At 43.5% G+C, this 18445-nt stretch overlaps 2 protein-coding genes across 2 annotated transcripts in view; both read left to right on the top strand.

Annotated features, from left to right (window-relative positions):
• Positions 1-3953: 3953 nt before the first annotated feature.
• RNF186 (ring finger protein 186) lies at positions 3954-4754 on the top strand (the record flags this gene model as incomplete). Its single annotated transcript, XM_082274807.1, has 1 exon — positions 3954-4754. One exon carries the CDS (start codon positions 3954-3956, stop codon positions 4752-4754), a length of 801 nt encoding a protein of 266 aa, XP_082130933.1.
• Positions 4755-17066: 12312 nt separating this feature from the next.
• TMCO4 (transmembrane and coiled-coil domains 4) overlaps positions 17067-18445 on the top strand; it is a gene marked incomplete at its 3' end in the record, with an annotated part of 54755 nt that continues 53376 nt past the window's right edge. Inside the window, exon 1 of the mRNA XM_082274806.1 lies at positions 17067-17220. Within this exon, the coding sequence (XP_082130932.1) occupies positions 17090-17220 (131 nt within the window). The 5' untranslated portion in view covers positions 17067-17089. The remainder of the gene's footprint in view (positions 17221-18445) is intronic.

The following is an 18445-nucleotide window of genomic DNA, read 5'->3' as shown; positions in this document are numbered from 1 at the left end:
AAGGTGGCGGGGGCCATCTTGGTACACCCCGCACTGCTCAGCGCTAAACCTTTAGGCATTTAAAATGTAACATGAAAACTGCATGACAGATCTTAATATACTATATTTATTTTATATATACTCAATTTATTCTTTAAATGACTGTGAACTTCAAGACATAACTGGGTGTAGTAAGATGTCCGCTGGCGCCTTCTGACTGCAGGTGTTTTGTCAGATTAGCAAACCTGCGCATGCGCAGTAAGTATTCAGCGCTTCCGTTACCTAATCTGACGATTCGCCTATTCTGACAGAACACCACATCAGACTGTAATTGACGGCCATCTTGGTACACCCACTCTTCACATACTTTCAAATATCTGGGGTGCTGCCACCTTGGTGCTCCCATTAACATCTCAGCAGCCCATGTGGCTATAGAGTCACACATGTGGGCGTATATACAATGACAGCCCACCCCCTCCCTCCTCCTTCATGCCCACTAACCATCTAAACACAATGGGTTCCGAATATTACAATGTAGATTCACGGAGGCTTCACCTCCCTCTTATTCTAGGACACAGGCTGGAGGGGAGTGACACAGCCCGTGACTGGCAGAAATCTGCCCACACCATGTTATTTCCAAAAACTCATAAAGATTTGATTTCAAATATATATTTGTATGACAATTTAAAACAGTTTATTGATATTAACTTTTTATTCTGTATTCCAAAGGAGTTTTTTTTTTTTTTTTTTAATTATGAACATGTGACCAGCAGCAGAGGACTGGAAGCTCCTTTTGCTTGTGTTTCCCTGCAGCCCTGGCTGGGAGAGAGCCGGGTCATGTGACCGCTGGATATCCATTAGGAAAAAAGGTACTTAGATGTTTTTTTTTTTTTGTCATTAAAATAATTACAGCGCATTTCACTATTATACCTTTGTTACTAACGGACCGCCCTCTATTATCCCAGATCTATTTTATGGTTATTTTACACAATTCATTATCCCCATAATTATGTTAGATGGTCACTCCCAGACTGGTCATTTATACCAATATCCCCATAATGGTTCTATACTGGTGCCATTTTTTTTTTTCCTGTTTGATTTTGCTTTTTGTTCTGTGCAATCGCCCCCCCCCCCCCACCACCTTTTCTTATTTATTTTATTTTTACTGACTGATTTTGTTCTGTGCAATCTTTCTCTCCACCCTCTTCTTCTTCTTCTTTTTTTTTTTTTTTTTTTTCCATCTCTGATGAAGAGGCTAAGCCTCGAAACGCGTTAGCCGCTAACTATCATGACTGTGGACTGCAATTTGATGGACTTTGTCATTCAAATCTGATATGCTGGCTTACAACGTATGTTTGTGAGTAGATATATTTTTATCTGATAATAATAAAGCTCTATTGATGATAATGCGCTTTGCCAGTGCTCCCTTTCTTTGTTTTATTTTGTTCTGTGCATTTTTTTTCTTCCCCCTCCTATTTTTTTTTTTTTCCTGTTTGGTTTGTCCAATTGATTTTGTTCTGTGCATTTTTTTCTCTCCTCCCCTTTTTTTTCCTGTTTGATTTTGTCTTAATTGACTTTGTTGTGTGCAATTTTTCTCCCCCCCCCCTTTTTTCCTGTTTGGTTTTGTATAATTGATTTCTTTCTATGCATTGTTTTTTCTCCCCCCCCCCCTTTTATTTTCTGTTTGAGTTTGTTTATTTGATTTTGTTAAGTGCAATTTTTCTCCATTCCCCCCCCCTTTTTTCCCGTTTGATTTTGTTTAATTTTTGTTCTGTGCAATTCCCCCCCCCCCCCCTTTCCTGTTTGATTTTGTTTAATTGATCTTGTTCGGTGCAATTCCCATTCCCCCTTTCTGGTTCCTGTTTGATTTTGTTTAATTGATTTTGTTCTGTGCACTTTTTCTCCCCCCCCCCTTTTTTATTTTCCTGTTTGATTTTGTTCTGTGCAATTTGCAATTTCTCTTCAATCCCCCCCCACTGCTTTTTTCCTCTTAATTCGGTTTAATTGACTTTGTTCTGTGCAAACCCCCCCCCCCCCTTTTTTTTTTCCTTTTTTGGTTTTGTGTAACTTTGTTCCGTGCATTTTTTTTCTCCCCTTCCCCTTTTTTCCTGTTTGAGTTTATTTTGTTCTGTGCAGTCCCCCCCCTCCCCCTCCTTTCTTCCCTGTTGGATTTTGTTCTGTGCAATCCCCCCCCCCCCCTCCCCTTTTTTTCCTGTTTGATTTTGTTATATATATTGTGTTCTGTGCAACCCCCCCCCCCTTTTTTTTTTTTTTTTTTTTTTTTTTCTTCTGTGCAATTTTGCGCCCCTCCCCCTTTTATGGTTTATTCTTTATGATTACCTGCTACTTAACAATTATCCACAGTACCAGAGATGTATAGTAACTAAGTAGAACTACTTCACTACTGTACTTAGTACGGAAAGGCGGTATCTGTACTTTCCTGGAGTAGAATTTTTTTCTCCTACTTCCACTTTTACTTAACTACATTTTTTCAATGATTTCAATACTTCTACTCCAGTATTTTTTTTTTGTGCTGCATAGTTACTCGTTACAATTATAAAAATTATCACTGCCAGAACAGTAGATGGCAGGTTTCATGAAGCTCAAACAAATGTGTATACTGTCATGTGTAAATCAGCGCAAACGAAAATAAAAGCTACTGTATGTATAAATAAAAGCTGCATTTGAAATAATAAAAAACAATATGATGTTCAAACTTTTGACTTCTTTCTTTAATAACTATATAACACAGTACTTGTACTTTTACTTTCAGTACTTGAGTAGCAATTTATTTTTTTCAAAACTACTGGTACTTTTACTTTCAGTACTTGAGTAGCAACATTTAAAAAAAAAACGACTTGCCATACTTAAGTACAAAAAATGTTGAATACTTTAGTACTTCTACTCAAGTCACTTTTTGATCGAGCACTTCCACTTCTACTCAAGTATGGGTTTTGAGTACTTTATACAACTCTGCACGTTCAAAGTCACTTAAATCCCCTTTCTTCCTTATTCTGATGCTCGGTTTGAACTTCAGCAAGTCATCTTCACCACATCTAGATCCTAAATGCATTAAGTTGCTGCCATGTGTTGGAGCTGGAGAGAGTCCAGAGAAGGACAACTAAACTGATTAGGGGATTGGAGGACCTTAATTACGAAGGGCGTCTGCAATCGCTCAATTTATTCTCCCTGGAGAAGAGACGCCTGAGGGGGGACATGATAGCAATTTATAAATATCTCAATGGGGATCCAAGCTTAGAAAAAAAAGCTTTTCAGTCGAAGGGATTGCATGAGGACTCGAGGGCATACAATGCGATGAGAGGAAAAGCGTTTTAACCTCAGGCAACGTGGGGGGTTCTTTACTGTTAGGGCTACAAGATTGTGGAATTCTCTACCACAAGAGGTGGTTTCTGCGGGAAGTATGGTGGCTTTCAAAAGACTCTTAGACGTACATCTCAAGGATCAGAACATTCAGGGGTATGAGAGATGATTACGGCCACACACACCTACACAGGTTGAACTGGATGGACTATTGTCTTTATTCAACCTCAACTACTATGTAACTATGTGATTGGCTGATTAGCAATTTGTGTTACCAAGCAATTGAACAGGTGTACCCAATAAAGTGGCCAGTGAGCGTATATATAGTATTCTACATGTTGCCCACTATTATATCATAGCTTAGCTAGCGTCCTCCTTTAAGTTTTGTTTTGGCCTATTAAACCTCCCTGACAACCTCACTGGCAGCTGTTTAAATAAATAACTTCCGCTCCGTTCCATCCTGGTACAGGAACATCCTCATATGGGGGTAGATGGAAACGTTATCAGCAGCCATAAAACCTAATCTAGCATAAGTTAAAGTTTAAACCACTCTTGATAAACAGCAACCAGTAGCCATCTGGAAACAGTTGCCTTGACTGCCTGAAATTACCACAGCCAGCAGTAAACTCCGGCTATTCCTGCCAAGTTCAGACATGGGGGAAGAAATCGGCCCTCCTGGGGCCACCAAAGAAATTTTGGGATCTGACCATCTCACAGTCCCAGAAATCAATTTGGAAGCTGGTGAAACCACAGAAGACCTGCAAGATGTCCCCCCATCTGCAAAGGCTTCCTCGCCCCCAGAATCCTCAGAGGTACAGCAGATGGTCAACCAGGGTTCAGATGATTCCAAAACTTCCTCATCCGAAGCGGAGAGCCCAAACTCATGCCTTACGGATATGGACTGTCCAGTTTGTTTCAGCAGATATGATATCCATCGGCTCCCCAAAGAACTGTCCTGCAAACACAGCTTTTGTGCTATATGCCTCAAGCTCCTAGTTTGTAATGAAGCAGGCACCTGGATGATAGCGTGCCCCATATGCAGGGCACCCACCGCAGTCTTTGGAGGACTTGTATGTACTTTGCAAAACCAGGAGCTACTGATGAGCCAGTTGCAGAGTCCTGAAGAGAAGGTCATTGTTCCTGAAGCCTCCAGCGGGGCAGAGACTGCCATAAGGCTGGACGGCATCGGCATGACCTGGATCTCCAATGAGGAAAGGAACGGGGGACAGTGGACTGCCGCAAAGAGATTGGTGGTCCTGCTTTTAATGCTGCTGATAGTGCTGATCGTCATTCTGCAGTTTATCTACACTGGGATTATGAAGTGGATGCTGGGATTTGCTCTGGGGGTGCTCGTTATAATAACTGTTCTGCTGTGCTTCAACCCTTACTGGAAACTGAGATTGCCAGGAGCAACAAGTCAACAGAAAGACGACCGGAGCACCACAAAGGTGTAATAGGGACAATAGACAATGTAGTCCAGATGTGTTCTCCATTTTATACATTCTTTTGTCTTGACTTATAGATCAGACTGTGAGCTGTGTGATGTTTATGTGGCAGAGCGTGCATGTTCACCTATAGACTCTACTGACAAAACCCAACTTTTTCAGGACTACATGGCGTTAAACGTCCCTCTTTGAACCCAAACCAGTCTTTATGCCTGTTCCCTCCACTAGTATCCCGCTTTCCTACCAAATCCCCTAAGTCACTCTTATTGTCCCCCTTTTTTTGCATCCAAATCTCCCTCTTTCCTTTCCAGGTGACCTTCTTTCATACCCAGATCTCATCTATCTGTCTTCCCTCCATCAGAGACTCTCTTTTGAACCCAGGTTCCCTCCATCTCTCTTCCCTCTAGCAGAGACTTTTTTTTTTTCTTTTTGAACTGTGATCTTTTCTATCTATCTTCCCTTCATCAAAGTCTCTCTTTTTGAACCCATATCCCCTCTATCTCGCTCCCCTCTAGCAAAGTAGCAGAGTCATTATGTTGAACCCAGATCTCCTCTATCTCTCTTTCCTACAGCAGAATCACTCTTTTGAACCCAGATCCCCTCTATCTCGCTTCCCCTCCTTCAAAGTCACTCTTTTGGACCCAAATCCTGTCTTTATGCCTCTTTCCACCACTAGTATCCCTTTTATCTTTCCAAAAACCCTTTAGTCTCCCTAATTTGTCCCTTTTTTTTGCATCCAAATCCTTCTGTCCCTCTTTCCTTTCCAAGTGACCTTTCATGTCCACAGATCTCCTCTATCTGTCGTCCCTCTCTTTTGAACCCAGGTGTCCTCCATCTCTCTTCCCTCCAGCAAGGTCTCTCTATTGCAGTGTTTCTCAACTCCGGTCCTCAGGACACAAAACAGGCCAGATTTTAAGTATTACCTTGGGGAGATGCAGACTAGAATACTGCAGTCACTGAGCAGCAAATTAAGTTGAGAAACACTGCTCTATTGAACCTAGATATCCCTCTTCTCTTCATCAAAGTCTTTCCTTTCCCTCCAGCAGATTTTCTCATTTGAACCCAGATTCCCTCTGTCTCACTTCCTTCCATCATTCTTTTTTTTTTTTGAACCCAGATCTCCTTAATCTTTTTTCGCTCCATCAATGTTTTTTTTTTTTTAACCCAAATCTCAACTGTCCCTTTTTTAATAAGCGTTGTCCCCCTTTTTGATGGGCCCTGTTGTGCCTGATTCTATTTCAATCTGTGCCTGGGGGAGGAGGGAGCACCTTCCATTTGCAGATGATTACCTCTCTGTATACCAGTCAAATTTTGTCACGGTATCGATACATCAATGATATTTTTATGGTGTGCGAGGGATCTGTTTAATCTGCTATCAGTTTTTGGTAGGAGCTTAACTCGAACGCCTTCAACTTGAGATTTACCATGCCTCATCATGAAGAGAATATTACATTTCTGGATGTGAGAGTCTTTTTTTAAAGTTGAGGGCTGTTTGGGCAGTACGCAAGGAAACAGTAGGCAATATTATTCTGCATGCCAACAGTTTCCATCCAACCCACCCTGGTAACCTCAATACTATATAGCAGTGGTCTTAAAAATAGAACCCGTTGCCCCAATTCTGTCATTTGCTTGCCTTTTTCTGGCCTTTGGGAAGCTATTCATCACTCAGATATGAGACCCTATTCCTCCCACTGACACCAATGATGGGGCACTATTCCTCCCACTGACACCAATGATGGGGCACTATTCCTCCCACTGACACCAATGATGGGGCACTATTCCTCCCACTGACACCAATGATGGGGCACTATTCCTCCCACTGACACCAGTGATGGGGCACTATTCCTCCCACTGACACCAGTGATGGGGCACTATTCCTCCCACTGACACCAGTGATAGGGCACTATTCCTCCCACTGACACCAGTGATGGGGCACTATTCCTCCCACTGACACCAGTGATGGGGCACTATTCCTCCCACTGACACCAGTGATGGGGCACTATTCCTCCCACTGATACCAGTGATGGGGCACTATTCCTCCCACTGATATCAATGATGGGGCACTATTCCTCCCACTGATACCAATGATGGGGCACTATTCCTCCCACTGATACCAATGATGGGGCACTATTCCTCCCACTGACACCAATGATGAGGGACCATTCCTTCCAATGACACCAGTGATTGGGCCCTATTCCTCCTATTGACCACAGGCGCTATGTCTTCTATTGACCACAGGCACTATGTAAGTATTTTACTCCCACACACCCCAAGCCTGAGGCATTGTTTGCTCCTACTCATGCTGGGGCATTTCCTATTCCCACTGCCCAGAGTCTGGCCCCCCAAAGGACAGTAAACTGGCCCTTCGTTTTTAAAGTCTGGAGACCCCGCTATATATTCAATATTTAAGTCTCAGGCAAAATTTGTGCCAACTATGGTGATTTTTCATAGAGAAGTAGACCTATGTCTAGATGGTACCATATACTACTACATGGTTCCAAACATAATAAGAGAAGTGATACCACCAGAAATGGGTTAAAGTGATCATAGATAAGTATTGATATCTGCTTGCCTCAGACCCCCATCGTTGGACAATGTGTACACGATCCTCTGAAGATTACATATAGGAGACCTACCTCCATCAGAGATAAACTCGATGACAGCAAATATCAAGGTGCACTTAGAGGGAACCCACGTACAACAGTTGGCTCATTTTGATGTGGAAATTTCAATTGCTGTCAGATTATCAGTACAAAAAAACATTTTTTTTTTCTGCTCAATGGCAAGGTTTTTCGACTTTGTCACTTTGCCAACTGCCAACGATTGGAATCTTATAGTTGATGACATGTGATTGCGGCTGCCTCTATGTGGCCAAAACCAGAAAGGGCATTTTGGAAAAGAATGTACGATGACTCCTAAGCTATGAAGGTGGGGAACCTTAGACCTCCCTTCTGAATGACACATAGCAAGGGTCCATAACTACAGATTCCCTAAAGTGGAGTTCATAGCACTAGATAGGATCAGTAAAAGACAGAGTTACTTATTTTCAGACTTGTACAAAGTAGAATGTGATTGTGGAAACTTGGCTTAATTTTGTAACCCCCAGAATCTATACATAGTTGTGTTGCTAGGGGTAGAACCGCTGTTTTTTTATGTGACTGCATGTGCTTGATCGAAAAATAATGATCTTTTTATTGTATCTTTTTTGGTGTTCATAGTATAAAGTGCAGGTATAGTGCAACTCTAGTCACATCCTAATTAAATTGGAGAATTAGTATGGTCAAAAATCGCCATAAATATTTAATTGGTTCTCCAAAGGTCTTCAATTTTATTTTGGGTCTCAATAGGTCTTCAGTTTTAATTGGGTTTCCTTAGGTCTTCAATTTTAATTTGGATTTCCGTAGTTCTTCAATTTTAATTTGGTTTCCATAGGTCTTCAATTTTAATTTGGGCCTCGAAAGGTCTTTAATTTTAATTGGGTTTCCATAGGTCATTCATTTTAATTTGGATCTCCATAGGTCTTTCATTTTATTTAAGTTTCCATAGGTCTTTAATTTTATATGGTTTTCCATAGGTCTTCAATTTTAATTTGGGTCTCGAAAGGTCTTTCATTTTAATTGGGTTTCCATAGGTCTTTCATTTTAATTTGGGTCTCCATAGGTCTTCAATTTTAATTTGGTTTCCATAGGTCTTCAATTTTAATTGGGTTTCCATAGGTCTTCAATTTTAATTTGAGTCTCCATAGGTCTTCAATTTTAATTGGGTTTCTATACGTCTTCAATTTTAATTTGGTTTTCCATAGGTCTTTCATTTTAATTGGGTTTCCATAGGTCTTCAATTTTAATTTGGATTTCCGTAGTTCTTCAATTTTAATTTGGGTTCCATAGGTCTTCAATTTTAATTTGGATCTCCATAGGTCTTTTTTTTTTTTTTTTTTTTCGGGGGGTTTCCATAGGTCTTCAATTTTAATTTGGATTTCCGTAGTTCTTCAATTTTAATTTGCTTTCCATAGGTGTTCAATTTTAATTTGGGTCTCGACAGGTCTTTAATTTTAATTGGGTTTCCATAGGTTTCCATAGGTTTTCAATTTTAATTTGGGTTTCCTGGGTCTTTCATTTTAATTTGGGTCTCCATAGGTCTTCAATTTTAATTTGGTTTCCATAAGTCTTCAATTTTAATTTGGGTCTTGACAGGTCTTTAATTTTAATTGGGTCTCCATAGGTCTTCAATTTTAATTTGGTTTCCATAGGTCTTCAATTTTAATTTGGGTCTTGACAGGTCTTTAATTTTAATTGGGTTTTCATAGGTCTTCAATTTTAATTTTGGGTTTTCATAGGTCTTTCATTTTAAGTTTGGGTTTCCATAGGTCTTCAATTTTTTTTTGGATCTCCATAGGTCTTCAATTTGAATTGGTCCTTTGCAGGCAGTATACAAGTCAAGTTCTGGTGACCAATGGGAGATGTTTTGCAGTTGTGCCAACTACAAGCCCTGGCCACCTTTGCTTTTCTGCATACTTGGCTATGGGTTGTACCTCCAATGCCGCCTGATGGTGAAACAGCCATGTTGGGGAGATCCAAATCGCTGAGCTTATACATAACCAACAATAAGACTGAGCAAGGATCGACCGAAAAGTGCGAGTTCAGTGACATGCAACATCTTGGGTTGCTATGGGTTACGTTTTTTCCTCGGGCTTTAGTGTACAGACTGATACATACATAATTTTAGATGTTGTGTGTTGTAAGTAAATTAAAACACGCAAAGATCTTTTTTTGTCAATAAATGTATTATATAAAAAATGTTTTTGTCTTTTTTTTTTTTTTTTTTTCTAAACCTTTATTTAGACATAAATGTGGTGACTGTGACAAAAAAAAAAAAAAACCTGTGGGTGATAATCTGAGCCGTGTGTGAAGGACCCAGATATGTTCTGGAGTCCCATACAAAAACTATTAAAGGGTTAGTTCACCTTTTAAAATAAAACTGTTTTTTAATATGATACTTTGGGGGTTTTATGTAATCTTCAGGCCTAAAATTATTATTTTTGTAAATGTGTACAAAACAAAATAAAAAATAAAAAGGCAAAACAGCCTAGGAAATGGTCAATTGAGGGTCTACTTCATCTATCCAATCAGACAGGCACACCTCCCAACTTTTTTGAGATGGGAACGAGGGACACCTATTAGCAAAAGTATGTAGGCATAGGACACACCCCCTGCCACGCTTCTTTAAAGGAGAATTGTACAAAAAAAAATGATTGGTTAAATCCACAAGTGTTTTTTTTATTTTTATTTTACCGCTACTATTCCTTTATACTGGCTTTTGAAATCCACTCACTGGCCACTTTATTAGGTACACCTTTCTAGTAGTGGGTTGGACCCCCTTTATTAGGGGCACCTTGCTAGTAGCGGGTTGGAGCCCCTTTATTAGGTTCACCTTGCTAGTAGGGGGTTGGACCCCCTTTATTAGGGGCACCTTGCTAGTAGCGGGTTGGACCCCCTTTATTAGGTGCACCTTGCTAGTAGTGGGTTGGACCCCCTGTATTAGGTCCTCCTTGCTAGTAGTGGGTTGGACCCCCTTTATTAGGTCCTCCTTGCTAGTAGCGGGTTGGACCCCCTTTTGCCTTCATTCTTGGTGGCATAGATACAACAAGGTGTTGGAAACGTTCCTCAGAGATTTTGCTCCATAGTGACATGATAGGATCACGCAGTTGCTGCAGATTTGTCGGCTGCACATCCATGATGCCATTCTCCCGTTCCACCGCATCCCAAAGGTGCTCTATTGGATGAGATGTGGTGAGTGTGGAGGCCATTGGGGTACAGTGACCTCATTGTCATGGTGAAGAAACCAGTGGTGAGATGATTGGAGCTTTGTGACATGGTGCATTATCCTGCTGGAAGGAGCCATCAGAAGATGGGGGCACTGCAGTCATAAAGGGATGGACATGGTCAGCAATACTCAGGTAGGGGGTGGGGTTTAATCCATGCTCAGGTACTAAGGGGCCGAAAGTGTGCCAAGAAAATATCCCCCCACACTATTACATCACCACCACCAGCCTGAACCATTATTCCCCCTCCCCTCCCCCACACCACCACCACCACCCGCCTGATCCGGTGATACAAGGCAGGATGGATCCATGCGCCAAATTCTGACCCTCCCATCTGAATGTCGTAGCTGAAATCCAGACTCATCAGACCAGGCAACTTTTTTCCAATCTTCTATTGTCCAATTTTGGTGATCTGTGTGAATTGTAGCCTCAGTTTACGTTTTTTAGCTGACAGGAGTGGCACCCGGTGTGGTCTTCTGCTGCTGTAGCCCATCTGCTTCAAGCTTCGATGTGTTGTGTGTTCAGAGATGGTATTCTGCATACCTTGGGTGTAACAAATGTGTATTTGAGTTACTGTTGCCTTTCTATCATCTGGAACCAGTCTGTCCATTCCCCTCTGACATCAACAAGGCATTTTCCTCCACACAACTGCCGCTCACTGGATATTTTCTCTTTTCCCCACCATTCTCTGTAATCCCGAGAGATGGTGGTGTGTGAAAATCCCAGAAATACTCAGACCGGCCCGTCTGCCACCAACAACCATGCCACGTTCAGAGTCACTTCAATCCCATTTCTTCCCCATTCTGATTCTCGGTTTGAACTTCAGAAAGTTGTCTTCACCACATCTAGATGCCTAAATGCATTGGGTTGCTGCCCTGTGATTGGCTGATTAGCAATTTGTGTTAGCGAGCAATTAAACAGGTGTACCTAATAAAGTGGCCGGTGAGTGTACGTCAATGCAGCAATTTAGGAATTGGATGAAAGGTTTAGCGCTGGGGAAACTCTTTTTTATCGATAAATCGTGCATTTTATATACAACTCTACAGATCAGACCAAAATGAGGAGGAAAGAGGGACTTCGGTCCAATTTAGGGACAGTCCCTTGAAATCAGGGACAGTTGGGAGCCAAGGACAGGCTCTTGTACTACATAGTTGTTGGTAGATCTAAAGGAGATTGTACAATCAGATTGTAATGTGTGTGTGGTGAGACAGGGGGGGGGGGAGGGGAGAGTTCAGTCTCAGTGTTCAGACTGCTCCCTCCCCCCACCCTTCTCTCTCTCCATCGCTCAGCAGTCCGGTGACGTGTCACGGATCCGCCTATATAAGCCAGGATTGGAGGGTGGACGGGGATTGGGGTTGGAGGGAGGTGTGGCATGCAAACAGCTGCGTACTCCTATTGTGCAATGTGATGTCACAGAGCCCTGTGTACAGTACACAGTATACGGGGCGGAAGTCTTCCGTCTCCATAGCGACCGCCGGAAGCGGGGGGGGGGGAGCAAAGTCCTCCTGCCAGATCACTACGCCTATTCCTCAACGCAGCGCAGCGCCCGCTACGGATTCTACGTAACCTTCCCCGCAGGATCACGCCGCTGCGTTCCCTGCGCTGCTATTCCCAGAGAGCTACGCCACTTCCGTACGTGAGGCCTGGGAAAAACATGATAGCGGCCCTGGGTCACCGGGGGGCCCCAGCGGGGGATGTGCCATGCTGCTGAGGGTCCTGGGGTGTGACTGGTATTAGGTATGATTCTACTTATTATGGGGCATTACTGCCATCTGTGTGATTACATTTACTGTTATGTCACATGTTACTGATGTTGTCTAGCTATATATTATTATTATTATTATTATTATTATTATTATTATACAGGATTTATATAGCGCCAACAATTTACACATCGCTTTCCAATGTAGAGGGGGGGACAGTACAATTACAATACAGTTCAATACAGAAGGAATAGGAGAGCTCATGGAGCTTACAATGTAACTCTAATATACCCATACATAACAATAATATTATTACCAACTTGGATACATTGTATATATTTGTATCATGTTTCAATGACTTGTACACATTGTTAGTACAGTTAAACCTTGGATTGCGAGCATAATTCGTTCCGGAAACATGCTTGTAATCCAAAGCACTCTTATATCAAAGCGAATTTCCCCATAAGAAATAATGGAAACTCAGATGATTCGTTCCACAACCATTCATTCATAAATCCTTCAATTTATAGTCCATATAAAAAGATTATAGCCTTGCGATAGGTTATATAACCATAAAATGTCCATCCACAAATAGCCGCTTCCACAATGGGATTAGAAGCAAAATCCAGCAGGAGCTACAGAGTATCAAAGAGAAGAGTGGCACCTCGAAGTGTAGCAATATGGTTCCATTTAATGAAGGTGCAATATTTAGCAACTCACAAGGTTGATGAATAAAACAGGCACATCTAAGTATGCAGGCATCCGGGGTAAAGCTGTCCACATAGACTATCTTCTGCACCGCCGGCTGCCAGTCTGTAATCCTGACCGGGAAGACCACCCTGCAGTAAAGCGATCTGAAAGCGAGGGGCAACATGGAAGGGATGACGTAGATGGCGATGCGGAGGATGGTCCTATGTGGACAGCTTTACCCCTGATGCCTGCATCCTTAGATGTGCCTGTTCCAATCATCAACTATGTGATTTGCTAAATGTTGTACCTTCATTAAATGTAACCATATTGCTACACTTAGAGGCGCCTCTCTTCTCTTTTATACTCAGCTGTGACTTGAGGCTACTTGTATATCAAGACATCGCTTGTAAACCAAGTCAAAATTTATTTGAAAATTTTGCTTGTCTTGCAAAGCGCTCTCAAACCAAGTTACTCTCAAACCAAGGTTTTACTGTATTTGTATCTTCCTTATTGGATGATTAAGAGTCGGTTCACACTGAGGCGACACGACTCCTTACTACTTCGGGGGCGACTTGTGCATAACATTGCACCACGGCTTCGGAGCGACTTGCAGGGACTTCACATAATGGAAGTCTATGCAAGTCGCTCCGTGGTCGCCCCGAAATAGTACAGGACCTTTTTTCTAAGTCGGAGCGACTTGTGTCGCTCCTATTAGAACGGGTCCTGTAGCGGCCAATGGACCGCGAGGGAACGCGACTTGTCAGGCTTACAAGTCACCTGACAAGTCGCGCTAATGTGAACCGCCTCTTAGTCCCGGTTCACACATATGCGATGCGGGAACCCTGCGAATCCACTTCGCAATAAACTCGCAGGCAGTTCACACTGCCATATACGAATTGCTAGGGGTGTCAATTAGGGTTCGACCAATTATCGCTAACACCGATATATATCGGGGGCCGATATGCACTTTCCCCTCTAGCTGCCGACATCACCCCCGGTACAAGCACTTTCCCGAAATATCGGCAATATCGGTAACCTCCAGGGCCGATTCCGATATATCGGGGGCCGATATTCACTTTCCCCTCTAGCTGCAGACATCACCCCCGGTACAAGCACTTTCCCGAAATATCGGCAATATCAGTAACCTCCGGGGCCGATTCCGATATATCGGGGGCCGATATGCACTTGACTTTCCCCACTAGCTGCAGACATCACCCCGGTACAGCACTTTCCCGAAATATCGGCAATATCGGTAACCTCCAGGGCCGATTCCGATATATCGGGGGCCGATATGCACTTTCCCCTCTAGCTGCAGACATCACCCCGGTACAGCACTTTCCCGAAATATTGGCAATATCGGTAACCTCCAGGGCCGATTCCGATATATCGGGGGCCGATATGCACTTGACTTTCCCACTAGCTGCAGACATCACTCCGGTATGAGCACTTTCCCGAAATATCGGCAATATCAGTAACCTCCGGGGCCGATTCCGATATATCGGGGGCCGATATGCACTTTCCCCTCTAGCTGCAGACATCACCCCGGTACAAGCACTTTCCTGAAATATCGGCAATATCAGTAACCTCCAGGGCCGATTCCGATCTATCGGGGGCCGATATGCACTTGACTTTCCCCTCTAGCTGCAGACATCACCCCGGTACAGCACTTTCCCGAAATATCGGCAATATCGGTAACCTCTGGGGGCCGATTCCGATATATCAGGGGCCGATATGCACTTTCCCGAAATATCGGAATCAGCCCCTGAGGTTACTGATATTGCGGATATTTCGGGAAAATGCTTTACGGGAGTGATTCCTGCAGCTAGAGGCATCACCCCGGTACCGGCGTCCATAGCCAACGGTCAGCTGTCTTGTAATGACAACCGATACGAATGAGAAGCCGCTCGGCTGTCATTACAAAGAGCGAGAGGGGACGTCCCTCCCCGCCGCCTTCTGCGGCTCGTCTGGGTCTCCCGGTGGGACGGGAGACCCGGACATTGTACCTGCACGACTGCCGAAGAGAAGACCCGATCAAAGCAGCATTCCATGTAAAACCCCCGGAAGTGATGTCATGACATCACTTCCAGGGACTCAGCCGCAAATTCAAAACAATGCGAGCATTTAAAACAGCCAAACTTGGCGTTTTTTAATGCTTTTAAGTGCAGAGGAGGGGTTTGGGGTCTTTTAGACCCCCAGATCCCGCCACCAGAGTACCTGTGGAAAAAAAAAAAAAAAACATTTTTAAATGTCCGAAAATATCGGTCAATACCGATATCCAATGACCAAAATATTGGAATCGTTATCAGCACTACAAAAACAATATTGGTCGATCACTAGTGTCAACACAAAGTTAAGGACACCCCCCTAGATCAGTTTGCATATTGCAGTGTCAGTTCAGACATGAATCTTATCGCATAGGTGTGATCCGATTCTGGTGCAGACCCAAAAAAGGGTCCTGTGCAAGTTGTGCCCAAATGCGATGCAAATTCACACATACAATCTGTATGGCTGAATTCGCATTGCACAGACATCGCATTTGATTTGCAGAGCAGTGCGCACCGCGAATCACATGCGATGTCTGTCATTGCATATATGTGAACCGGCTCTTAAAGAGGTTGTAAACCTCCCGAAAAAAAAAAAATAAATAAATAAAAACCTGAAAGGCAAAGGCATAATGAGCTAGTAGGCATCTATTATCCTTCAATAAGTGGAGGGGAGGGGTGCTTCCAATCAACGTTTCAAAGGAGAAATGTCCAAGGAATTCCACAGATGTATCCTTATAGGGGGGAAGGAAAGCCAGTGGTCAGGTAGCTGGTCGCCTGGTCGGTTTCGCCGGGAGTTCCGGCTGCTTCAGAGGCTCTGATTTTTAAAAAAAGGGTTGGTGACGTTTTTCTCCATATTTCTCTCGGGTAGGGCAGCCAATTTATGGATGGGCTGCTGTACCCATGGCGTGCACACGCGAACACACTCCCACATATCTAAATGGAGCTTAATTCCATGGTTCTCAGTGCAGATACCGAGAGGATGTATGAGGTTCTCAGGAGGACGTATGAGGTTCTCAGGAGGACGTATAAGGTTCTCAGGAGGACGTATAAGGTTCTCAGGAGGCGTATGAGGTTCTCAGGTGGACGTATGAGGTTCTCAGGAGGACGTATGAGGTTCTCTGGTGGACGTATAAGGTTCTCTGGAGGACGTATGAGGTTCTCTGGTGGACGTATAAGGTTCTCTGGAGGACGTATGAGGTTCTCAGGAGGACGTATGAGGTTCTCTGGTGGACGTATGAGGTTCTCTGGTGGACGTATAAGGTTCTCTGGAGGACGTATGAGGTTCTCAGGAGGACGTATGAGGTTCTCTGGTGGACGTATAAGATTCTCTGGAGGACGTATGAGGTTCTCTGGTGGACGTATAAGGTTCTCTGGAGGACGTATGAGGTTCTCTGGTGGACGTATAAGGTTCTCTGGAGGACGTATGAGGTTCTCTGGAAGATGTATGAGGTTCTCTGGAGGATGTATGAGGTTCTCAGGAGGACCTATGAGGTTCTCAGGAGGAGGTATGAGGTTCTCAGGAGGAGGTATGAGGTTCCAGTCTCATTCTGTATAGGTCTTCTGTATGGATCTTCTCCATGGGTTCTGTATAGACCTTCTATATTGGTTCAGTATGGGTCTTCTATATGGGTTCTATACTGGATCTGTATTAATCTTCTATATAGGTTTTGTATGGAATCTGTGTACTGTATCAGTCTTTTATTGGGGTCCTGTGTGGATCTTCTAGATGGGTTCTGTATGGATCTTCAAAATAGGATCTGTATGGGTCTTGTATATGGGTTCTGTACGGGTTTCTAGAGTCTACAGACAGTACAGAAATCCTGCTCATTAGAGGTTTGTCCTTGTTTCTGGTCATTGATTGGCTTCCCGATCACTTTTTAGAGCCATTCCATTGATAGTCCCGGTGACAGCAGGATAGGAAATGAGGGGAATCAGTTGTTGCAGGGTGTGAGCTGGTTTAGACTGGATTCCAGACCCAGCCTGTTCCCTCCATGCCTTGCACAAGCAGTAAGTTCAGATTTTTTTGTAATTATCCATGCTCGTGAACATTTGATCTTGTTTCAGGTGAGTCCTGTGAGGGCCGTCATGCAGGATGAACCAGATGGACGGAGCAAGCAGGTGGTGTTGGGGAGATTGCTGCAGGAACCGGCCAGGTTTGCCTACGCAGGACTGTGCGCCATTTCTTTGGCTCATCTCTTCCCGGAGAAAGAACAAAGGTAATATAGAGATTTCTGAGCAAACATATTAGCCTTAGTGAGAGATGAGTGGGATCTGACAGGGGATCCCAACCTTTACCTACTACCTGCTGACGGGCTGATATGACGAGCTCATATAGGGAGCTGACACAAGCAGTGGCATTGTACACCAATCAGCCACACCGATGTACAACGTTGGGACCACTCACAAGTTAGGTCAATAACATTAATTATCTAGTTACAATGGCATCTGAAAGTGGGTGGGACATATTAGGTAGCAAGGGAACATGTTGTTCCTGAAATTGCTGTGTTGAAAGCAGAAAAAATGAACAAGTGTAAGGAATTGAGGAACCAGATTGTAATGTGTAGACAACTGGGTCAGAATAACTCCAAAACTGCAGCTCTTGTGGGATGTTCTCAATGGTCAGGACCAACTGAAAGTGCTCCAAGGAAGGAGAACCAGCCAACTGGAGACAGGGTCATGGTGTAACGCTCCGGCGTTTGTTTAGTGAACTGGATTTGCAGCTGCAGAATTTCCACTCAGTAGTCGTGTAGAGATGTGTTGAATCACCATATCCAACTCTCCAGACTCATCATTGTGGCCCAGCCTGCCTCAGCATGCAAATATACAGGCACTCAGATAAGATGTTCCTGGAGTGATAGGTTGTATACGATAGTATAGAGGTGATGTGCTGAAAGGACAGGCGTGAGTAGTGATAGCAATGATAGGCACTCAATAGTAATGTTCAGGAGTGTTAGCAGATGGTGATAGATAGTATGCAGATAGGTTAGCAATCATGTACATATAACAGGTGGTAGGGGACAGCAGATGAAGTGTACAGGAATTGCTAACTCAGTGCAAGGATATAGATGGTAGTAGACTCAAGAGCTAGCAATCTATGTAACAGTGCAGATGATAGAAATAGTAATGCATAGATAGCAACAGTCTTTAGTATGCAAGAGTAGATAGTGTAAGTTGATAGGAAGGAATCCCCTGTGGGGTACTTATCACTAGTTGGTTTAGAGAGATGAGGGGTCCGGTAATGAGATAAGGATCAGGTAGCGAGATACAGGATCAGTAGCGAGATACAGGATCAAGTAGCGAGACTCTGGTCTATCCAGATACTGGGGAAATAGCTGGAGGCTTCAGCAGCGTCAGACAAGGCTGTATAACAAGCGGTTTGCACGAACACCTTGTGAGTGAAAGCCGGCGATTGAAATAGCCGCTCAGAGCGGCGCCTAGTGA

This window comes from Pelophylax lessonae (assembly GCF_965119305.1).
Source record: "Pelophylax lessonae genome assembly, chromosome: 12".
Lineage (NCBI taxonomy): Eukaryota > Metazoa > Chordata > Amphibia > Anura > Ranidae > Pelophylax > Pelophylax lessonae.
The sequence above is the reverse complement of the archived record's forward strand: the minus strand, read 5'-3'. Positions and strand labels throughout refer to the sequence as shown.